At 35.8% G+C, this 25,701-nt stretch overlaps 1 protein-coding gene across 1 annotated transcript in view; it reads right to left on the bottom strand.

Moving 5' to 3' along the window:
* CDH12 (cadherin 12) overlaps positions 1–25,701 on the bottom strand; it is a 291,099-nt gene that overhangs the window by 171,311 nt on the left and 94,087 nt on the right. Inside the window, exon 3 of the mRNA XM_007075935.3 lies at positions 24,703–24,997. Coding sequence (XP_007075997.1) covers positions 24,703–24,997 — 295 coding nt within the window. The remainder of the gene's footprint in view (positions 1–24,702; positions 24,998–25,701) is intronic.

The following is a 25,701-nucleotide window of genomic DNA, read 5'->3' as shown; positions in this document are numbered from 1 at the left end:
TAATTTATTTTAAAATGCTTACACAACCAATTGCTGATGGATGTTTAAAATACAAAAATAAAATATTTTTTTTCCGGACAGTAATTATTTGTGTGTCGTAATTCTCCCTAATGTCGGAGTTAGAAAGAAAATATAAACTTAACAATATAATCAATTAAAGATGACTTAACCAAACACAATTAAAGAAATGGAAAATGGGAGTCAATATTGCTAGTGTTGCTGTATAAAATGATCTAGAATTGAATATTTAACTGCAGAAATTATTTTCTTAACTATGGCCTTATTAATGTGGTAGTATTCTAAAGAGAAGTTTCATCAACAAACTAATAGCACAAGCTTCTAATGTCGGAAGGCCCGGTGCAAAATTAAAATATGGGACACCTTGTTCAAAAATTATTAAAAACTTCATGATGGTGACAGCAGAAATTAACCAAATGCAAGGCCCTTAGAGCACAGGGCACCGTGTGCATGCATGGGTCACATACCTATAAGCCCAGCCCTATAAAAGGAGGCTAGGGCTCGTATCTATATTTTTATCCATAACAGAATCCACATCTGTATCTATAAACCTGTATCAATAGCTATGTCTACATACAATTTCAGAATCCTATTTTAGAAGGATCCTTACAAGTTATCTAGTCCTTGGAGCACCTAGGTAGCTCAGTTGGTTGAGTGTCCACTCTTGATTTTGGCTCATGTCATGATCTCAGGATCATGTTCTCACAGTCATGAGACCGAGCACCACATCAGGCTCCACTCTGAGCATAGAGCCTGCTTAAGATTCTCTCTCCCTCTGCCCCTCTCCTCAACTTGCATGCTTTTTCTCTCTCTCAAGAAATTTCAAAAATAAAAATAAAAAAACAAAAGAAAGTTATCTAGTCCAACTTATCCTCTTACAAAGAAGAAACTGAGCCACAGAGGGCCTTAATTACATCGGTAGTTGAGATTAGAAAAAAAAAATGCTACATTATTTTCAACACATTTATGTATTTTTCCTGACTGCCAGTTTACTGCTCTTTCTACTGTGGCAAAAGACCTCCATGGTTTATATCACTAGGAAATTGAACTGCATATTTCAGCTCTAATTCACTGTTTGAAATAGCCCTTGAATAGAATGTTTTATACTGTGCTCAGCAGAATAAAGAATACCGATGACATAAAGAGAGTTCAAGAATTTTGAGGGACTGAGTGAATCGATGATTGTTATGTAATAAAGAACAAAATATAAGTAGAGGAATTATATAATTTGTTGTCTAAACTGAGAAACTGGGATACTTTTGAGAGTTAACAAGGGTGCTATTAATAATTATGTTAAGACGACAATGAAAATAGTACTGTCTTGAGTAAAACTGGATACCCTCCATGTAACTAAAGCTAAGCTCTAAAGAAATTTAACAACTTGCACATTTGTTCTAAATGCTTTGCTTGACATTCTGTTCCTGTTTTGTCAGAATCTCACTATGAGCTCTCAGTTCTCTCATTTTAAATTTTTCGTTATTTTAATGTTTATTTATTTTTGAAAGAGAGAGGCAAAGCGTGAGCAGTGGAGAGGCAGAGAGAGAGGAGACACAGAATCCGAAGCAGGCTCCAGGCTCCAAGCTGTCAGCGCAGAGCCCGAGGTGGTGTTCGAACTCACGAACTGTGAGATCATGACCTAAGGCCAAGCCTGACGCTTATCAACCGACTGAGCCACCCAGACGCCCCTCAGTGCTCCCACTTTAAAGACAAGAAAATTGAGACACAGATGGGTGTCTAGTTTTGCATCTGAAGATTTTTCATATGCATACATTATTCATATTTAAATGTGAAGTTGGGACGGAAGCCCTGCCCCAAAGTTCACATCGTGAACAAATAGGCAGTACTATCTCTCACATATTCCATGGTGATAAGCTGGCATGCATTATTTGAGGCATGACTTTGAGTAGTTTGAAAAGCAAGAACTTTCCATAGGCTCTCCACCTATCAGACCCAGTTTTGGCATAGCCTGAGCACCCTCCCTTCTCCTTGGAAGCAACAAGTGTTGTGATTCAGCTCCCACTTCCCCTCCCTTATGGCAGTGGACTGAATTAGGGAACTGAGTATATATACCCAGTTAAAAGCAACAAAGATGCATGAGTCACTGCCCTGCTTTCACCAGGAAGTTGCTGGTGGTAGAGGGGGTGGCTGAACTTCCACCTCACAATCTGCAATAGAGCAATATGAGTCAGCACCCCCTTCTGGTAGGGTGATATTAATAGGGCCCAACAGGAAGCTGAACATACACGTCTTCCCAGCCTTCATGCCATGCATCAACAGAAATAGTTTTTAAATGCTTTAAAAAAAGGATTAAGTAGAGGGGGGCCTGGCTGGCTCAGTTGATAGAGCACGCAACTCTTGATCTTGTGGTCCTGATGTCGAGCCCCAAATTGGAGATAGGAACTAAGAATTTCATAACTTAAACGAGAAAAGACAATCAACAGATACCAACAGCAAAACGATGCAGAGATTGAAATCATCTTACAAGCATTTTCAAGCAGACATCATGAAAAATGTTTAAATGAACAATTTTGCATTCTCTTCAAGCAAATACAAATAAAAATTCCAATAGTGATTTAGAAGTTATAGAAAAAATGGAAGTGATAGAACTGAAAAATGTAATAATAGAAATGATACACTCAGTGGATAGGCACAATAGTAGAGTGGAGATAAAGGACAAAGCCAATGAACTTGAAGATGTAAAAATATAACTTATCTGGCCTGAACAACAAACAGAAAATTGACTCACAAAAAACAGAATCTCAGGGACCTATGGGACAATAACAAAAAAACTTATATTCACTATCATCAGAGTTCCAGAAGAAAAGAAAACATAGTATGGACTGAAGAGGCATTCAAAAAATAATGACTGAAAACTTTCCAAATGTGGCAGAAGACATAAAAATAAACATTCAAGAAACTGAATAAACCTGAATAAGATAAATCTGAAGAATTCATGACAAGACTGATAATAATTAAATTTATTTTTTTAACTTTTTAAAATGTTTATCTATTTATTTTTGAGAGACAGAGAGACAGTGCAAGCAGGGGAGGGGCAGAGAGAGAGAGAGAGAGAGAGAGAGTGGGAGACACAGAATCCGAAGTAGGCTCCAGGCTCTGAGTTGTCAGCATTGAGCCAAACATGGGGCTTGAGCCCAACATGGGGCTTGAACCCAAGAGCCATGATATTAACGACTTGAGTCAAAGTCGGATGTTTAACTGGCAGAGCCACCCAGGTGCCCCAATAATTAAACTTCTGAAAGTGAAGAACAAATTGAAATGTTGAAAGTAGACGAAGAAAAATGGCACATTTCTTAGAGGAGAACAATAATTTAAGTGATAGCAGATTTCTCATCTGAAACCATAAAGGTGGGAGGAAGTGGACAAGATTTTTGAAGTACCACAGAGAACTATGGACTATGAATTCTAGATCCAGTATTCATATCTTTCAGATATAAAAGGGAAAGAGAGAAATTGCAAAATGAAAGAAAAAAAAGCTGAAAGAAGCTGTTCTACTCTTAAAGAATGTCTAATGAACGTTCTCTACAAAGAAAAGGAATGATGAAAGACAAAGACTTGGAACTTCAAAAAAAAATCTTTCTAAATGGGCAAATACAGGAATAAATACGATATATTTTTATGAATTTATTAAATCATATACAATAGTTGAAATGAAAATGACTATACTATCTGATGAGGTCCTCAATGAATGTTGAGGAAATATTTAAGATGATTATATTTTAGAAGTAGAAAGGGTGAAAGGACTTACATGGTAATAAGCTTCCTATGCTTCATGCAAAATGGTGACACATTAATAATAATAAACTGTGATAATTTACACATGTATATTGTGTTAACTAGAGCCACTAAGAAAACTAAGCAAATTATATACTTACAAAAACACTAAAATAAAGGTGGTATCCTAAAGTGTTTTTATACCCCATAGGAAGGCAAAAAAAGAGAAACAGGGGAATGAGAAACTTAGTAAACTTAAAAAGCAAATAACAAATGGTAGACTTATGCCACAACATATCAATAGTTAAGTTAAAGTTAAATGTAAATGGTCTAAATAAACCAACGAAAAGATACAGGTTGACAGAGTAGATAGGAAACAAACAAAAACAAAAAGAGCCAACAATATGCTATCTACATGAAACGAAACTTCAAATGCAACCTAGGTTGGCTGACAGTAAAAAGATAAAGATATTATCAGGCAAATATTGATTTTAAACATCCAGGCAAGGCTATGTTAATATCAAATCAGCAACATAATTTTTTTTAAATTAAAAAGTAAAATTTTGTTCCTAAATATTTTAGAACGCATGGTCATTCACAAAAATAACATGGTTTTCAATATGATAAAAGAAGTACATTAGTTTTGACATAGCCACGATTATTTTTTAACAGCGTTAATGTTTATAAACATTGTCTACTACCTTCCTTCTGAAAAGACTTCATAACTTCCCCTTCCAATTCTACCCTACTTGAGGAAACTGAAATAAATTTATATTTATATGCAAAACAAAAATAAACAGAAAAGCATGCCAGTTATTATTCTATACTAAAAGAAAATCTCTTTGAAGCAGCTGTCTTTGATAAGGAAAGAAAGCACTTCCTTGCATTATGTTAATCATGTAAATGAAGGTGCTTCAGCTCCATTGCAGAAGAAAAGGAAGAACCTTTCCCTCAAATAGTGGGAGCAGACCAACTGCTTAAGCCCAGAAACAGATGACAGACTTTAGTAGGGAAAGATACTCAACATCGGCCCCAGTCTACCTCAGTGAAAGTGTGAAAACCTTTGGGAGTGGACTGGTTTATCTTCGTTTAGGATGAACTGGCAGGAAAAGATAATGAAGGAAAAGATAAATAAGGAGTGGCTGAGTTTTCCAATTTATAATTTTGGCTGTGTCATGTGAAAGTGGAGAAAGTTTTGTAGAAATAGGGCTCTGTGGTAGGAGAGTGGTGGAAAAGATGCTTCAATTCATAGCTATTCTGTTAGAGCATAATAACGCTTTTAAAGAGATTTATATTATTTAGTGTTTGTATTATTTGTTATTACATATATGTTTATACATATAAGGGTAGGGACTGGACAGAGTCTATGTTTTTAAACACTGTGTATATATGTAATTTAAAATTATACATAATATTTTAAAATTTCTATTAACCCTCTTAGGGTTTGGAATATGTATGAACATACATGGTTTGATGTATGCACGAACAGATTCACATTATATTTTTTAAATTTAAGACTAAAAATTAGGCATTACTGAAACTCTCAGAGAGTTTGTAAAAGTCATAATATGGCATTTATCAGAATAGAGCCATGGGAAAAAATTACAAGCAAATAGACACCAATCACAAATTAATTGATAACATTGGAATGGTATAGCACTCATCCCATAGGTTGACATAGATTAAAAAAATATATATTTCTAAGATGTGAAAATAAGCTCAACCCCTTTCCTTCTTTCAGCAGCATATTCTTTAACCAGAATATGTAGATAATGCTGTTAAGCACACAAATATTATTTTTTATAACCTGATGATAATAATTATTTTTATTGCTGTAATTTTGATTCTGGCATATTGATTGGCAACAAAATACCTACTTAACTACACAGGTTAGCTAATCAAGAACACTTAGAATATTTGTTTAGATTATTGAGACTCCTCTCCCTCCTGTTCTTGAAGTCAAAAGTAGATGTTACCTATTTCTTCTGTGTGTCTGAAAATGTGTCCTTTGTTTCCCCATCTTCCCTCCCCCTGACTAGTGTGTGTGTGTGTTGTGTTGTATATCTAAATTAATGTTGAATCATTATTCAGAAATGAGGACCACTAATTGCCAGACCATTCTGCTATACCACACTGGGTGGGAAAATACATGGCTTCGCAGTACCGAGTTAGTGTAACTTTATTAGTAAATTAAATGATCTGCAAAATATAATAATGATAATGTCCCTAAGCTAAAATTCAGATGTGAGACTACATTCTGGAACTCTGTATGCTGCTTATAACTGTCAGAGCATTTGCTTTATTGTCGTAAAACAAGAGATTTTACTACTGGAGTAAGAAAGGATGCATTTCTGAAAGAGGGAGAGATAAACTATTAATTGAATTGACTCTTGGCCTGTCTTAGTAGCTTTTATTCTCTAGATACTATTTGGTTATGATTGTGAGCAAAGAGTTTACCTTGTATTCAATGCAAACAGGATAATATCAGGAATTTATAAAACACAGAAGGAAGTTATATGAGTGACGTGGTCTGATTTGTTTGGAAGAAGTACTTGTCCCAGAAGACAATGCAATCCACGTTATTGGGTAGGTGGTTATGTAATGTGTTTCCTTGTGATATTCATATCCAAGAACTTTACTGGCAGATAGGATGGCTGAGGAGTTAATTATTCTGTTTTTATTATTTTCAGGTATTACGTTAGATGTTTACACATTAATTTCTTTAATCCATACAGAGCCCGGTTATGTATGTCCATTTTACAATGAGAAAATAGTTGCTTGCCAATATCAACTCACTTGCCTATGGTCATTCAGGTGGAAATTAGTGGAGATAGTGTTGTCTTAATGAAACACCAATCTCTTTTCACATAAAATAGAGGTTGCAAAAATGAGTTCTAAAATAAAATTAATCAGAAAAATGACAAATGGTCCAAAATATAAAATGTACTGCATATACAAATAAGCAAAGATTTTACTCTCCAGGAATGCAGGAATGTTATTTGGACTATAACTCCCATGAAAATAACCAAAATTACTTGTAACAATACATTTTAAAACACTTTTTAAAAACCTTGAGAGTTTATATGAGTTTAGTAAATTATGGGGCCAAATTAGGAGAGAAAAGAGGAATCCAAACAAATATGGATATTATGTTTCCAGCAGCAAATTTCTACAAATATAAATATTTATTTGAAAATCTCACAGTGAATGAGAAAGAAACACAAGCCCAAATCTAACGTATGTTAGAAGTCTAGAAGAGTTGTCTTCCAAGAGATTAATATCACCAAAGCCTACACTCTCAGAGTAAAATGACCCAGATGTCAACCAGTCCCATCCTGGATCTCACAGCCTGAGTTTGTGTGACCCAGCCAATCGAAAAACTTGAACACTGCATGAGGTAGAGCCACTCGTGCAGTGACCAGGTAGAAGCAATTTCAACTTCAAATGCTTTGTAATGATAATTTCAATCTAATCTTACAATATTCTCATAGAATACGATACAAGGCATAATAAGCTAGAACCAACAGAACCAATATCAAACCAAATAAACCCACAAAGACTGAGTATTGAACAATATTAGATGATGATAAGTATTTTACTGCTAAAAAAATTTAGAGAGCACTTAAAATAATTACAGAGAAATAACTACATTTATAGGTGTGAGCTTTCCTTTCAGTGCTCGGTATACAAGTCTTCTTAAAGTGGGGGCATCTCCATCCTTCATATTGTCACCATGTTCAGCATCGTGTTCTTACTGATCTCTAATGCTTGGAAGCACCTATTTTGCAACTCATAGATCGCTAAACTGAGTGCTTTCTTCTAAAAGCAAAGACTTCAGACAAACATTTCCCATGAATAGGAGGCAAGATCATCTGTAATAAATTTCCTGACCAACTCTTACAGTATGAACAAAATTCCATTATTTCTACTGATTTGGGGGTTATTTTGGGGTTTAAACAAAAAGTAACATTTGCATAAAGTCTTCATTTTTGCCAGTAAAGGATATGGATTACTCACCTTTATAGGGATTAACTTTTTTACAAAGTATTTTTATATAATATTTACTGATTGGTTGATTGATTGATTGACTTTCTTATTTTTTTATTCACTTTTTTTATTCACATTTTTTAATTTTTTTATTATTTTTTTATCTGTCTGTCTACCTACCTACCTACGTACTTGTTATTTATTAGAATTTAGATACAGTAAAATGCATCAAACTTAGTGTTCAATTTCTTGACTTTTCACAAATGTATGCATTCATTTAACCAATATCCCAAACAATGTAGACATCATTGCTTCATCTCAGAAGATTTATACAGTTTTAGGGACTAGAATACATAGTCCTTCATAAATATTCCATGTAAATTTGATTAAAATGTTGTCACAGGTTTGTGTGCAATGTTCTATAAATGAAAATAGACTGCATTGAATGATAGTAGTGAAACCTTCCGTTTGTATATATTATTGAAATATTAGGGTTAAAATCTCTCATTATAAGTAAATGTTTTTCTATGTCTCCATTTAGTTCAGTCAGTTTTTACTCCATGCATTTTGAAGCTCTGTAACTAGTTGTATATACATTCATGAGGAATTTGCACTTCGTATATCTCATTTTAATTCTGATAATTCATCTTGTTTTGAATATTTTGTCTGGTGTTAAAAAGCCACATCAGCTTTATTATGCTTATTGTTTTTATAGTATATCTTTCTTCGTTTCATTTTTAACCTATTTTTATCTCTATATCTAAAGTGCATTCATAGTAGACAGCACATAGTTTAATCTTTCTTATATAGCCTGCAGATTACTGCCTCTTAATTTTAGTGTGTTATGCATTCAATTATTTAGTCCTAAAAGAATATGTAGGGATTCTAACCCTCATTACTTTAGGATATGGCCTTATTTGGAGGAAAGATCTTTACAGAGGTAATTGAGTTAAAATGAGGTCATTAGGATCCCAATCTAATATGATGGGTGTACTTATAAAAAGGAAACCTTTGGGGGGCACCTGGGTGGTTCAATCAGTTAAGCGGCTAACATGTGAGCATGAAGTTAGCCATCTATAAGCCAAGGAAGGAGAGAAGTCTAGAACAGATTGTGCCTCGGCCTGCCAAAGAAACCGAAACCTTGATTTTAGACTTCTAGCCTTGAGAAATGTGAGACAATAACTTTGTTTTTTAAGCTGCTGAGTTTGTGGTACGTGGCTACAGTTGCCTTAGTAAACTGATCCAAGCATTTACTACATTTACATTTAATCACCAATGTGAATGTGTTTAAGTCTACCGTGTGATTATTTGGTTACTGTCTGTTTGAGGCATTTATTTATTGATTGATTGATTGATTGATTTCCAGTTGCTGTTACTCCTTTTTCTTTCCTTTCCAGTTTTACCATAGGCTAAATGGATATTTTTGATTATTTTTTGGTTTATTTTAGCCTTTTTGTGTATATTGCTGTTTGAGGTTCTTGGATGTTTGCATGGAAATTTTTAGTCAAAACTTGTAAGCATTGGTAATTATTTATTCAAATATATTGCTTCTTCCCCATTCTATCTCTCATCTTTCATGGACTCCAATTATACATATGTTTAATCGTTTGATATTATCCATGTTAGTTTCTTATTTATCTCAACAATTTTTCCCTTTTATTTCAGAGTGTGTAATTTCACAGACTCTGAATTCAATGTTATTTGTAGTTTTCCTAGTAGCTGCAATTTGATATTAAGCCCTGCCTATGAATTATTAATTCATATTATTATTCATATTATTATTAATTCATATATTATTGCACTTGTTATTTCCAGAATGTCTATTTTCATAATTTACTATTTGCTATTCTATCATCATGACCATCTTTTCCATCGGTCTCAAAATATATTTATAATAGATATCTATCTATTCATTTTAACACCTGAGTCATCATGATGTCTAATATTATTGACTTTTTTCTTGGATTATTGATCACATTTTTCTGCTTCTTTGAATAAATTATATTTGTTTTTATTTCATGCTGAAAGTTTTAAATAAACCACTGTAGAAAATCTGTATATTATCTTCTTACAAAAAGACTTAAGATAATCCGTTGAGGGCAGTTAAACTACTGGCAAATATTTTTGAATTTGTCAGTCCTAGTTTAACTCTTTTTTAAGAAAAGTCTCTTTCATTTTTGTTCTTAGACTTAGGGTAGGGGCATCTGGGTGGCTCAGCTGGTTAAGCACCCAACTTCGGCTCAAGTCATGATCTCGCAGTGCAGGAGTTCCAGCCCCGTGTCAGGCTCTGTGCTGACAACTCAGATTTGGTGTTTGTGCTGACTGCTTTCAGATTCTGTGTCTCCCTCTCTCTCTCTGCCCCCACCTCTTAAAAATAAATAAACATTAAAATATTTTTTAAAACACATAGGGCACAGCCTTTATTGAAGGACACATGATTGTGCTCCTAAAAATGCAGAGCCTTTCTGGTGTCTCGTGTAAGTGTCCGAGATGTTCAGTGAAATCTTCCCTGTGACTAGTCAGTAACTTCAACTTCTCCCTGCCTTGTGTTACCATTGGTATCTCGGCCCTGCAGCTCCCCAGACACTGATTCTGTTTCGGCACAGATCGGCCCTTGGTGAAAACCCAGGCTAAAACCTCACTCTGGCTTTTGCAGTGTTTCTTTGCGCTTCTCCTTATTTCCCTACACTAATTCCAACCACTTCAGCAGGTCTCAAATTGCAGTCACTTGAGCAACTCCAGGCTGTAATCTCTATGTCTTGGCTTATTATTCTTAGGCTCCACGTAGTGTCATGGTAGCAAAAGTGCCCCAATCAGAATTCAGCTAAATGTAGGCTTATTTCATGGCTTTCCCTTCTCTCAAGGTTGACAAGTTTATATTTTTTGTCACATACATAAAAACTGTTGCGTCGTATATGTTGTTCAGTTTTATCATGTTTATGGTGAAAATCTAAGCCTAAGACCAACAATTCTATTGTGGCCCAAACCAGAAGTCCCTCTGACATAACCTTTATTCTTCAAAAATTCCTTCCTCTTTGGTCTGCTAGTACATTTCCATGCTTCCTATAGTTATATTTTTAAGCATTACATTCTGTTATTTCAGCAGTGTTTTGGAACAAAGAAGAAATAAATGTGTTTCTTCAGTCTATTTTCATGAATTTGAACCAAAAGACATTGCTTTTAACATCCAGGAGACATATTTATGCACAGTATTTCCTGATATTTTATACAAATTGTATGTTATTTCCTATGTGCTGCGTCACTATTCATATATTTTGGATGAGTGGTCTTTGAAATATATAAATACTGAAAGGAGATGTTTTTTGGAAATATCCTTATGTGATTTGCTAAGAGTAATTACAAAGATGAAGAGAGAAAAGTAATCAAAGGCTCTTATCTGCTCCAAATTGAAAACCCCATGGAAAAAGCTGCTGAAGGAAAGGAGGAGTCAGTGACTAGTATTTATTGAAACCCTTCTCAGGTTTGGTTTTTTGGTTTTGTTTGGTTGTTTTTTTGTTGACAAGTGGTATCTCTTTCCATCCTTATAAAAACAGTGCTCCCCATCTGAGCTTTACCAAAAGGAAACACTTATCTAAATATTCCCCCGTACTTGAGCAAAGCTTGAATCCAGACCTTTGGTACTCCAAAGCCTATTTTGTTTTCACTATAATATTCTGCTTTTCTGCAATTAAGACAATTATTTCTTCCCAGTGTTCAGTGAACACTCTTTCAACTTCCTTTTTTTCCAGTTGTACTAGTTCTTTTTAAGATACTTTCCATAAGCCACCCTCTTGAGAAGTAAATGTATGCACGGAAAAAATAATCTTGAAAAGTCCTTTCTCCTGCTATTTAACAAATAAAAGAATCTTATTATCATAAGAAAACATTCAAAACTGTTTAATAGCTGTCCCACATTTAAAATCTCTAAACCTGCTTCTGTTATGAGGAATTAACATAGGAAGACAGTGTTCTTGGTGATATGCCATAAGGATCTGTTATGGTTCAGGTGACACATAAATCCTATTTTAAAAAAATACAAAAGAGAATCTCTATACATTGTGTTTAAGCAACCTTTGGTACAAAGCTAAGATCTGCTAGAAAATGAGTGCATAATCCCCTTTATTAGTTTAGGTATATACCAGATTATTTTTTAAAAGAACCGGGGATATGAAATATAGGTAGCAAAACTTAAACGACCTTTTAAAATTCTAGAATATCCATTCTGAATAACTGAGTAGAAATAAAAAATAATGAAAGATAACCCAGTTTAAATACTAACTGAATATATTTGACAGTAGAAATATAAACATAATCGTATGGGTGAGTTGCTTCTCATTTGGCCTTTAGCTAAATAGGGACTTAATACCAGTTATAAAAAGTATTACTTCTATGAAGATGACACATTCTTTCAGATGGCAATTATATTTTTTTAAGAGATTTGAGAAAATGGAAGTGTGTCTTCTTTTATAGTGAAGTTTCTACTAAATTCTTGTGATAACAATGTTTTCAGTATAAATCATTTCACTGTCAAACAAAATGTCCTTGATTAAACACATGGAAAAAGAGAAGAAAAAGGCATGAAACAAAACCTCTCCGTATTCAGGCTGCCACCAATTGCTTTCTTGTCTAATTTGAATTGTGCAGTAGCTAATCATATTTTGGCACTTTCTTGCCATCAAAGCATTTCATGAAATTATCCCATTACAATGTTTTTCTCAGAGGCAAAATTAACACAGACGACAATTCAATTGACATGTTTCTTCTTCAAGTACTGTTGCCAATTAAACAAATTGTACCATATTTTCATATTCATTTTTGCTAATTATTTGTAAAATTGTAGCCACGAATTTTTTTTTTCTACAAGTTTCAGTTTCTTGGTCAGGACTGAAAATAGTGCCAACCTTGATGAACTCACTGGGACCTTGCTTTCTGAGAAAGTCTCCTGTAACACTTACTGGGCAACAGCCATTAATACTGGATGTTGTGTTTACTTTTGCTTCCAGTAAATTCCAGTGAGGCAAAGAACTTAACAAATCCTGAGAAATCATATAAAGAAGGAATGGTTCAACCCAATCTAGAGGTTATTCTCTTTGACCTTCTCAGTTTCATTTTAAAATTTTTCTTTTAATTAAAAAAATATACATATATATGGTTACATAATGGAGAGAAGAATTACTTCTGCAGGGAAATAAAAAATACTATATTGTGAACCTTTAATATTTGGAGACAGTGCATAAGTGACTAGAATCAAGTCAAACCATTTCTTTTAGCACAAACTAAATGGGACTTGCTTCTACTCTTCATTTTACCTATGGTCCTGCCATTTCTTTCTTTTTCTTTCTTTCTTTCTTTCTTTCTTTCTTTCTTTCTTTCTTTCTTTCTTTCTTTCTTTCATTTTTATTTCTTTTTGAGGAGGCATTTTCTTTTTTTTTTAATGTTTTATTTATTTTTGACAGGAGAGAGACAGAGCATGAGCGGGGGAGGGGCAGAGAGAGAGAGGGAAACACGGAATCCGAAGCAGGCTCCAGGCTCTGAGCTGTCAGTACAGAGCCCGACGTGGGGCTCGAATTCACAGACCTTGAGATCATGACCTAAGCCGAAGAAGAAGTCGGATGCTCAACCGACTGAGCCACCCAGGCGCCCCTTGAGGAGGCATTTTCTAAGGTAAACACTCTTCTTTCTCATACATTTATTTAAAATTTTAACCTTAACTCCCTCTGATACACCATCCACTATTTCATGGCTCAACAAACTTGTTGTAAGGAACCAGAAAGTAAATATTTTAGTCTTTGCAGGTCATATGGTTTTTTGCCAGCACTGTCACTGTGGTGTGAAATGGCACCGACAATATGTAAATGAAGTGTGACTGCATTCCACTAAAACAGCTGATGTGCCAGACTAGCCCATAGAACATAGTTTGCTGCCCTTTCACTGGATCGTCGGAAAGAAACTTTCTGAGGGCAGGAGTTTTGTCTGTTTTCCTCATTGTTCTAACCCCTGTACCCAAAAGTGCCTGTACATAATGGGTAATCCCTAAATATTTAAATCTGTTGCACACATACCTAGAATAGAACATTTGGCAAAATACAATTTTATATGACTTGGTAAACACTTGGATCCTGTAGAAATAAGACCTTTACTGGGTAATTATCTGGCTTGATGATGAATTACTGTGCCGGTGATCGGCAGAGCGGATTCATGTTTCTAATTGACTCAGGTGCCACACTTGATTTTCATTGTGAATGTGGTTAAAATAAACCAATTTCCTGGCTAAGTCCTGCATAGACTTTCATAGAGTGACATGAGCTTCACTGTGTGAATTGCTTGCAGTTGTCACATTGAATTATTTGCAGACATAGATTTCAAGTCCTTCATCATGTTTGGGTTAAAGATCTCATTAACTTCCTGGTCCTGCCATTTTGCCTGTCTTTGAGCCTGTTCTCTTGATGGAATATTTTCACCTTGATCAGTGCGCAGAATCCATCCATGTCTGGTTGCTTGAATTTATTTTCCTTAATGCTACGCTGAGTTTATACCCATCTTCAGACCTCAATGCTTTGCACAATGGAAAGCAGACACAAAAATTAGTTTGGAAAATGTAGCTGATACCTATGTGGAATACCCAGTCCAAGCAATTGAACCTCCGAGAACTCCTAATGCCGGCATGGTTTTATATAGGTGTCACCGTGCTCCCGTGATCACTTATCATAAAGCAAGAGACAATTGGGCCAAGATTCCCTCTTGCCTGCTTTTGTGTAGAAAAAAATAAATAGAATAGAGCAAATAAGAAAAGAAAGAAACAAAAAAAACAGTCCTGCAGCTGGAAGGCAACTTTAAAGAAAAATGATGTTCATAGCTATCCTGCCAGTAGCTGGCAAAGCAGTTTTTATAAAACATATTTAATGTTTACAACCACTTGGAGGCTGGGGAAAGAGTAATACTTTAAAAATATGTTTAATGTTTTGAACCACTCAGTGGCCAAGAAGCAACTCCTGCTAACATATATTTAATGCTTAGAGTCATTTGGTGGTTAGGAAAAAAAGGAACTTCTTGTTAATTTTTAACATTTATTGCTGATCAGTGGCTGCTACAGCAACTATCAGTGCAGCATGGTTTATGTTTAGGGAGTCACTGGGCTGCTACCAAAACAATTCATACACTTCTCTCAAGGCCACACAAAAACTGTCAATAGCATTACCTTTGCAATTGTACCGCTAATAAAAACATAGGAATCAAACGGAGGAATAAAATGCTCCCTGAACACACAGTCGTAACATCCTATGGCCCTGAAAATAGTCCTGCCATGCTGTGCCCTGTGGACACTTCGCTGCTGACACCAGAGGGATCGCCAGGCCTTGCTCAATTTCATCAAATGTGTTACAGCGGCTCGGCAGATTGGAAAGCACAAGGGTAAGGTGATAATTGGTGTTTCTTACAAATCAACATCTTGTCTCCACAGATTAAGACAAAAGACTACTCTACACTTAAGAAAATGTAAATCGGGATAGAAAAACTATTAGGCTTTTAAGCAGACTTGGTATATAGCTTGTTTCAAAAATGATAGTAAATATTGAGCTCATGTGTCAGAGGGGGGCACTACCTGAAAAAAAGGGGGAGGGATAATTAGCTAGGACTGCTACACGTTACATATTCTCCTGCTCGTTTCCTGAGAATGATCATCAAATTATTAACAGGATCCGTCCCTGTATATTGATTGTGTTTATCCAGGCGTTGTAGCGAATGTTACATGTAAGTTCTCTCTTTTACTACTTGCAGTAACTCTGGGAATTAGGTCTTTTTATTCCTCATTTGCAGGTAATGAAACCAAAGCACAATGAGGACAAATAACCTGAGCAAGCACTCACAACCATGGAAAGAGTGGAGCAGGAATTTGTACTCTTAAGTTTAACACCCACATGTTGCAATAGAATGTGTTACAACAGAGTTTTGTCCTCTGTCTCTCTGTAGATATGCATATATATATATATATATATATATGACATGCCTTCTAATATATATATATATACAGAAATATATATAAATAAATATATATTTATTTTAATATATATATATACACATATTTCTTTTTTTTTAAACATTTCTTTATTTTTGAAAGACAGAGAGAGACAGAGCATGTGCTTGGGAGTGGCAGAGATAACGGGAGACACAGAATCTGAAGGAGGCTCGAGGCTCTGAGCTATCAGCACGGAGCCCAAGTGAGGCTCGAACCCACAAACCGCATTAGATCATGACCTGAACCCATGAGATGCTTAACGACTGAGCCACCCCCCCCAAAATATATATACATATATTTTATTGAATATAAGAATAGAAAATTTTTCCAATGTGGAAAAGGAATTTAAAAAATAGTATTTTCGCAAACATGGCTTATCAACTACTTCCTAGGTCATATTTGGCCTCTCATAGCAAAATTTGGACTCAGCTGAGTAAATTACGAAGGAACTTAAAATCAAATGAATGACCCTTCATTTAAACACAGTTTAATGCGTATGGGAAATACAACCCAGAGATAATCACTTCTAGAAACATGTTAAGTTCCTTTAAGAATCAAAGAGAGCCCTTGCTCTTTGCTTATCTTCTAGAATAATTCAGTCTTAAGGCCTCGCTAGGGTGAGCAGAGAGATTTTTGTACTGGCAGGGATATCGGGGTGGAAGAATTGGACAAAAGCTACAATAGACCTGAACAAGGTTTTGAAACTCGAGCAGAGTGAGAAAGGTGTCCACACAGAGATCCGCTGGCATGAAGAAGGCATGTTATATGTGGGAAATATGGCCTGGTATGGGAATTCGAAGTCCTGGTGAAATGCACAAAACCTCCACGGTGGGGTAGAGAAGGTAGCGGAAACAGCCAGTGCAGATTTTCAAAGTCAAAGTGGAGTCACTGGAGAATCTGCAAGGTGTTGGGAGGCTGAGTGGCAGTGAAAGATTGGTGGCCTACAGGGGGCTTGGTCAAAGAACAAAATACATGTATTAAGGATGACGACAGCCAGATTTCTCACTCTTGCAAAAGAGAGCTGTAAGTTATTAGAGGGTTAAAAAAATGAAATAAATCATGGTGTTACATTAGAATAAGAAGTATTGGTATAAAATCAAGGTTCTCAATATATTTAGAATGATACAGAAATAAATATTTTGTACATATATGCATATAGATATATTCTTTAGCTGTACCCACTGAGAGGGCCTGGGAGCAATGATTTTTCTAATAGCAAAGAACACACATGACAACCAGATTTGGGCTCCTAAATATTACTCTCTATGAGCATGGGGGGAAGCTTCTTGGAGAAGACACTCTTCCCAGAGCTGAGGAAGGAAAATTGAATACAAGTCCCACATATATTTTTGGGCCAGAAAGGAAGGGAATATTCAAATAATTAAGAGGTAATGTTGAAAAGACACAAATATCAGCTTAAAGTGTCTTCACTTTTACTTTACAGTTAAGTGCATGTTATATTTTATGTTTAATTCATGTTATATTTTAACATTGTGATATTAAAATCAATAATGGTGCTAATATATCGGAACGAATTTAATACAGTAAGAAAGACCTCGAGACCACACTGACATAAACTAATAGATGGATCATTTGAAAGTGCGATGAGGACAAGGTTATCTTTCTTGTTTCAAAATATCTCTCAACAAAATATGTAACAATTACAAAAAGATAAAGAGTGACATTACAGTAGAATCATCGTCTAATGTAGATAGCCTCTAAGATGGACCTCAGTTATGCCTGCCTCCAACATTCACACCTCTGGCTAATTCCTTTCCCCGGAGAGTAAAATGGGCTTTTATCAAGCAGATCCTAAAAAAAATAAAATAAAATATAGCAGAAGAGACAGGATACCAATTCTAAGACAACAGCCACGTGACTGGGCTTGGAAGTACATCCCCCATTCAGGTGAATCTTCAGAAAAACCATATTCCTTGCCGCCACTTTGACCCTAAATCCACAAGACACTTTGATGCAGAGACATCCAGCTAAGCTGAACCCAAATTCATGACCCAGATAAACCAAGAGATAATACATACTTTCAGTCTCAAGCCTCTAAATCCAGGGGTAATTTGTTATACAGTAGTAGATAATAGCAATTTTGTACATGGTAGTGGGATGTGTTATAACAAACACTTAAAAGGGGGTAATTGTTTACAGTTAGGCAGTGGGCTTTGAGGAGGAGGTCGGTATAAAATGCCTCAAACACACCCTCTATTGAATGTTGGACTTGGGAGGTGCTGCATGTGAGGCTTGCAGGAAAATGAGAATATTATATGGGAAACTAGAGGGTCACTGCATAGCAGCTAAGACAGAAAACTTTTGCAGCAAAACTGTTCCCTGTATTTATGTAACAACAGAAATGGACCCAGTGACTTTTAAACAAAAGGGATCCAGGTCTTGCTGGTTTTGAAGGTTCCTAGTCTTCTCAGATGGCAAATGATGCTAAAATTAAGAAATGGTCTCTAAGCAAAAATCAAATCCGGGGCACACAGGAAAGTCATGGAGTGACTGTGAAACCTTTTGTTAAGACCTTAGATAGATCAAGGATGGTCCGTTGGCTTACTATCTAGTCAGACAAATCTCCCCTCCTTAGAGATTAATGGGTAAGTATGACTCAAAGATCCTTTCTAGCTAACAATAAGGATTCTAATTCACGTAAAGACTTTGTCACTCAGGCATCTCAGTAGGGTCCAAGGTAGAGAGAATTTTTCTTGAAGAGACTTTTTGTCTAATTCAGTGAGCCCCCAAAAGATTCATGGGATACCCATACTACTGACAAAATAGAGTTCTGCATGTAGATACATCAAAAGTGTGAACTGAAGAAAAAGAGTCAGAGACTGTACAGTAAGATTAAGCCTTTGAACCCTTTGAATTCTATTGGCAGGAAGCCAGCCAAGAGAGCTGTGTGTTTGCAAATCTGGCTACATTTCACAAGAAAGGAAGGCCAGCTCAGAAGGTAGAGCCAAGAGCTGAGGTGGTATAAGTGAGAGCCATGGACAGATATTGTCGGGCCTTGAACCCAATCAAAGAGCTTTTACTATTTACCAGCTAGACTTCAGGAATTTGATGGGCCAGTAACACCTTTATTTTGTTCGTTTTCCTTCTTTTTAAAAATTATTTATTTATTTATTTATTTTGAGAGAAAGAGAGAGCGCAGGGAAGGGGCAGAGGGGGGAGGGGGAGAGAGAATCCCAGCAGGGTCCACACACAGCCTGAAGGGGGTCTATCTCAAGACCATGAAATCATGACCTGAGCTGAAATCCAGAGTTGGATGCTTAACCGACTGAGCCACCCAGGCACCCCATTTTCTTTTTTTTGAAACAGAAATGTCTATAGAAATATTTTCATTCTTATCTCACCATTGTGCGTTAGGTGCGGGGATGGGGCTAAATAACTGGTTTCTCTAGCATCACAAGTCTTCAGATCAAGGAGAAATGAATGTAAGGAACCTCATTTATGCTTGCACTTGATTCTATGATGAGTTTCTGGACTTTGAGCTCATGCAATGAGGGGAAAAGATTTTGGGGTCCTAAAAAGGGCTGAGTATATACTGCATAATACAACATGAATCAGTGGGGTCCAGAGGGTAAACTGTGGTAGGCATTCTGTAAGAGGGCCTTCAATGATCCCAGCTTCTTTGTATTCATTCTCTCGGGTAATCCCATTTCCAGAATGTGCTTTGGACTTACTTCTAACAATTGGAATATGGCAGAAATGATAGCATATCACTTTAAATATTAGTTATAAATATAGACCGTGGCTTTGATCAGAGATGCCTTTCTCTCTAGCTCTCTCAGATAGCTCTTCCTGAGGCCAGGCAGTGGCTGTGTTGTGAGGTAGCCCTGGAGAAAGGTCTACCTAGCAAGAGCCTGAAGTCCACCAATCGCCACATGAGTAAGTTTGGAAGCAAATTCCTACCTCCTCCCAATTAAGCCATTAGATCCATCCATGGCCCCAGCCAATAGCTTGGTTACAACCTCAAGGGAGACCTTGAGCCGAAGGTACCCACCCAAGTCACTTCTGGATATCCATGCTTCTGTGAGATAATAAGTGTTTGTTGTTTCATACTGATAAGTTTCCGGCTAATGTTTATGTTGGCTGATCACACTGCATAGCTAATACACAACATTAATCAAATAATAAAAATTAACATTATTAGTAATGAGACAAATCAAAACCCTGTTCTATCTGACGGGATACAACAAGAATACAGCATCATGTCTATGATGTACCTAACAAAGAAGCATATCCTGAATTTGTACATGAGGAAACATTAGGCAAACCCAATATGAAGGACATGCTAAATAATAACTGGCCAGAAATACTCAAACATGTCCCTAAATCAAGAAAGAGTAAGGAATTGCTCCAGATTGAAGGAAACTAAAGAGATATGGCATTGGAAGACAAAATGGGATTTTCATCTTGAAAGTTTTGTTATTTGGGGAACCTGGGTGTCTCAGTTGGTAAAGTTTCTGACACTTGATTTCTGCTCAGGCAGGTCATGATCTCATGGTTTGTGAGTTTGAGCCACATGTCTGGCTCCACTCTGGCGGTATGAAACTTGCTTGGGATTCTTTCTCCCTCATTCTCTCTGCCCCTCCCCCACTTATACACACTCTCCTGCTTTCCCTCTCTCTTTCGCTCTCAAAACAAATAAACTTAAAAAAAGAGAGAAAGTTTTGTAATGTAAGATATTGAAACAATTTAGGAAGCTTGAATGGGGCCTAAAGATCACATTGCAATAATGCATTAATGTTAATTTCCTGATTTTAATAATCACATTTTGGTTATACATGGATAATGTCTTTATTCACAGAAAATAGCTAACATTCTGTCTCCAACTTTCTGACAAAAATTCTGCTTATTGGGCACAGACACTAATGATAGTTTACTCCTACTTAGGACTGTTCTCTGTGGCCATGGATGGCTCATACGGTAAAATAATATATTTGCTTTATCATTTCTTGATAAAAAGAAACTATGGAGATTTATATGTTTCTAAATTATAATAATGGTATAATAAATTAATATTAGGGATAGGCTCCTTTTTCACTATTTCCTTCTCGGTGTTGGACTGTTTAAGTATGGCCATGTACAAAATATTCTGTTTAAAAGCCTTCAAAAACCTCCACCAAAAATTCACTCATAGCACATATCTCCAAACTTCATGTAAAACAAAATAAAGTTCATAGGGAAAAAAAAGAGTACATGTTAATTTTTAAATTAAGCCAGCAGTGTAATTCTCTTTAGATGTACCTTGTTTTGGTTATACTTATACTACTTTTTGTTTTTCTTTTAAGTCACTGAATAAGAAATACTATTCCTTAGATTTTGTTTTAAGCAGGGTCCCCTATTCTCAGGTATAAAATAAAAAATAAAAAATAAAATAAAATAAAATAAAATAAAATAAAATGAATAAAACAATCATTCCAAAGTCTTAACCAGCTCATCCAAGATTGAAAGCTAAATGTAAGTCCCAAAGACATTTTAGAATCCAGCAAAGGGTATAACTGATTGCAATCAACTTTGTTTCTGAAGAGTCCGAGAGTCATAGTTACTTTCTGATATTGGAGTTAATTTTTTGTATAAAAATGAAGATCAAATAGTAAACAATACTGCACAAAATTCCTGTAATGGTTACATACTAAAACAGGGAATACAAATCTTGAGTTGGATCACCTGGCCGCTGACTACTGCTCAGGAAATGGCTGATCGTATTGCATAAATTATGATTCACAATTGGCATTTATCAAACGTGTCATAGAGACCGGGTTATGAATAACTCAATCAGCTGCCTCAAGATGGCTTGGCTTAGCTCAGGCAGAGGATGATGATACAAGTATAAATAAGGGTTTAAAGATGTTACACCTGTCAGCTCTCTAGGAAAAGTTACTTAAACTGCATACCATACCCATGCATGACCACTGGTATTACAGAAGAACATTACTGTAATTCATTGTTACTCTAGTGATCTTAAAGAATTAAGACCACATTCATAACATCCAAATCTGTCTCCAAGGAGAAAGTCTGAGTTGGGGAATATCTGGATCATTAAGTAATTTCCTTGGGTCAGAGTAAAAGCACTTTATCTGTGAATATTACTTCCGTGGCATACTGGATGGAGCACAAGTTGGTAACAAAGTGACCTTTCTCTTAAGCAATTAATATATTCACTAGAATTTTCTTCAACTTTCAGGAACCAAATATATTCTCTAGTCTGATAAGTCTTAAATATTAATTTTGCTCTGAAATCTCTGCTCACCTCGCTCACCACCACTCCCCTTTGCATAGTTACAGTCTTTGTAATTTTCACTTGAGTTCATTTCCATTCCATGTTTAATTGTTCATCATATTTTCTGATGCACAATCTATGATTGCTAATGACATTTGTATAATAAATTGTTTTGATGTGCCAATATTTCTTGATCTTTTGTATCACAAAATAAGCTATTTTACTGTATCTATTTTTAAATTGGTTGATTCTTCTCCAACACTGTAATAACAACGTCGCCTGTTATCGGGAAAGGACAATTATTTCCTAGAGAATATTCAAACACAGATTTGTAAAACTGACAGCAAGATTTGCTGTGACAATAGTTATTCTGTCTAACAAATCATGGTGAACTCCATTTGGTGTTGAACAAAAATAATTTTGATATCCCAAGGAAAATGACGCAGAAGCAGGAATTTGCCAGAAGGGAGGCGGTTAAAGAAAATAGAACGAAGAGTTATCACAAGTGATTTACAACAGTGACCATTTCCATGTGGTAAGAAGGGTGTGCTTGCGGAATGAGCTCCAGAGATCTAGGAATAGATGCGACATCTGGATGGATGCGCGGAAATTTCTCCTTAGCTTTGGGTTGGTCATGTAAAAGCAGAAACAGCAAATGCCACAAGCCCAACTGGGTCTCTTATGTTGTTTTGTTATGTGTATAGACAGGATTGTGGGGAATGGCAAAAGCAGTACGTGGTAGATACTTAATTTCTAATATTTAATTCATAAGTGTTGTTTAAACTTCTTAGTATATCTTTGAAAACAGCACATTATGTAAATGTAGTCCAATAATACCTGGGTGAACCCATAGCATTCAGTGTGGTGTCACCTTCAAAAGAAATACTCCTTTATTATTGTTAAAAAAAAAAATGAAAACAGGGAGGGTGTGTTGAAATTCAGTTTAAGAATTTACTGGAATTTCTTGAATAAACAATGAGAAACTTCAGTAATGTCATACGGCAAACCATTTTTAAAAACCCATTCTTCCCTAGATCTTTCTGATACCTCAAGGCAGTACAGCAAATTGTGTCTCACCCCAATACTGGAAAAGCTGGGACCACTTTGTTTTCTCACTTTCCTACCCTGATTTTCCAGATTTATTTCTCTCTTCAGGTTCCAGGTGTGAACTTCTTTATATAAAGTTCAGACTCTGCAGTCCTTCCCTTTATCCAAATTGGCACAACAAAAGAACTAATTATCTATCTAATAAGACAGAATTTTCTAATAATGTAGAGGGATGTGTATGTTTGCTTTAAGGATGTTGTTTCTATAGGGGTGCCTGGGTGGCTCAATCAGCAACTTTGGCTCAGGTCATGATCTCACAGTTTGTGGGTTCGAGCCCCATGTAGGGCTCTGTGCTGCCTGCTTTCGATTTCTATGTCTCCCTTTCTCTCTCTGCCCCTCCCTCCATCAAAAAATAAACAGTAAAATTTTTTTTAAAAAGGGATGTTGTTTCTATAATAGTCACTGAGGGTCATAAATTCTTATAAATGTGTCAAATTCACACGAAGTAAGCCCTGGGTTAAACCATTTAGGAACAAAAAAAAAAAAACAATGTCTTCTTAAAAACCTTACTTTTGCTCAAAATAGTGCCTTCGTTTTTTGTTTTTTTTTTTTTACTCTCCCAGTAATATCCCAATTTTCAGGGACACTTTCTAATAAAATCTACTTCTTCTCGATTGTACTTCTAAATTTCTAGCAATCAGCACGATATAAAAGCAACAGCTCAAAAATGTAGCAAAAACTGAATAACAGATTTGCAGCCCTGTGGTTGTACACTAATATTTAAAATGGGATGGTTGTAGGGCCAGCAGAAGCCTTCTGAGGAATGTCAGACAGGAAACTTAGCAATGGCTCCCCACAAGAGTTTCAAGTTGTAACCTGGGAGCGGTGGGTAGCTTTATCTTACTAATGTGCTAGACACCAGAAGTTACTTTGAAATAGAATAAGGGATTGGCAGTGGTGACTGAGGAATAAAAGTTATTTAAAATCATCATTAAAACCATAATCCTTAATTCATTGACCTCAAAAATACATTATCTTAGAACTTCTGAATTTAGCTTGATATTGAAATGTGAATTTATATTCTATAAATTAATACCATGAATTTATATACACGGTAGCTGAATTGTAAATTTATTCTAATGAGTTCACGATAATACTTGCTTCCTGGTTTGATGATGTAACTACTATGGGTTACTTGTAGTCAAAACGAAACAATATCATCCTTCTGGAATCTCCATCTATAGCACGCTCCTTTCTGGACCACTCCAGACAAATATAGAACACATGCTTTGGATGATTTACTGTGAACCATGAATTACTATCTGCTATTTGGTAGGTACGGTAGGTACCTGTGTAGGGATCTGGAATTGCAATGATAATGAATTTTAGTACAAAGTGAGTTTTGTACTTAATTACAAGGAATTCTTTGAGCTCAGGTGAATGCAAGGACTGGAAAATAGGGTAAATGCTATATATCCTACATGTTTATGAATCTATTTATATATTTAGATGGAGCCAGAAAAAAAATGGGAAAAATGAAAATAATTGCATCCTTTACAGTGGAAGAATAATCTTCTGGCTTCCAAATAAGATGTTTACACCAAACTGCAAAAAATAAATGTTGAAAAGGCCTCATAGCATCTGACAAAATTTCGATTTGCCTACTCACCCACAGGAGACATTTCTGGGACACTAGCAACGTAAGGTCCATCCAAGAACTTTGGCTCATTATCATTAATGTCCTGTACTTTGATGATGAATTCCGATTCAGGCTCCAGGGGCTTCCTGGTTTCTATGTCCACAGCCTGAGCACGAAGTGTGTAGAAAGGTTTCTCTTCTCTATCCAGGCTCCTTATTGCATGAATGTCCCCTGTAGTTTCATCAATGGTAAAAACAGTGCCCGCGCCGTCTCCTGAGAGGGTGTATTTAACAGTGCCCTCTCCTTTATCTAAGTCAGAATGGAGCTTTTGGGGGGAGAAAGAGAGACAGAGACAGAGACAGAAAACACCATTAAAGGGATGGCCCCGTGTTAAAAATACTTGCGGCGTAACTTTTCATCAGAAAAGTTAAAGAAAAATCTTATGGTTCTTTTTTCATTTTCATCTCCTTCTTTCTTTCCTCCCTCCCTCCCTCCCTCCTTTCCTTCCTTCCTTCCTTCCTTCCTTCCAACTCTTTGATTATAAACATTTTAAATACACACAAAAAAATTAGAAAAATCCATGCTAAATACTTATATATACATGTATATATCCCAGAGATTCCATCATTTACCTTTTAATCCACAGTTGACCCTTTAATTATGCAGGGGTTAGAGTGGCCGACCCCTGTAGCAGTTGAACATATGTGTATGACTTTTAACACCCACAACACTTAACTACTAATAGTCTACTGTAGACCAGAGCCTTAGCAACAACAAAAATAGGTGTATTAACACATATTTTCTCTGTTTATGTATTATATACTGTATTCTTACAATAAAGTGAGGTAGAGAAAAGAAAACATTATTAAGAAAACACAAGGAAGAGAAAATACATTTACAACATTATATTGTATTTATCTATACTATAAGTTTATGTATTCGTGAAAAAAAATACATGTGAGGTTTAACCTCCATGAAGTTCAAATCCGTGTTTTTCAAGGATCAACTGTATTTGGTCATCATTGTGCC

Source organism: Panthera tigris, chromosome A1, assembly GCF_018350195.1.
Source record: "Panthera tigris isolate Pti1 chromosome A1, P.tigris_Pti1_mat1.1, whole genome shotgun sequence".
Lineage (NCBI taxonomy): Eukaryota > Metazoa > Chordata > Mammalia > Carnivora > Felidae > Panthera > Panthera tigris.
The sequence above is the reverse complement of the archived record's forward strand: the minus strand, read 5'-3'. Positions and strand labels throughout refer to the sequence as shown.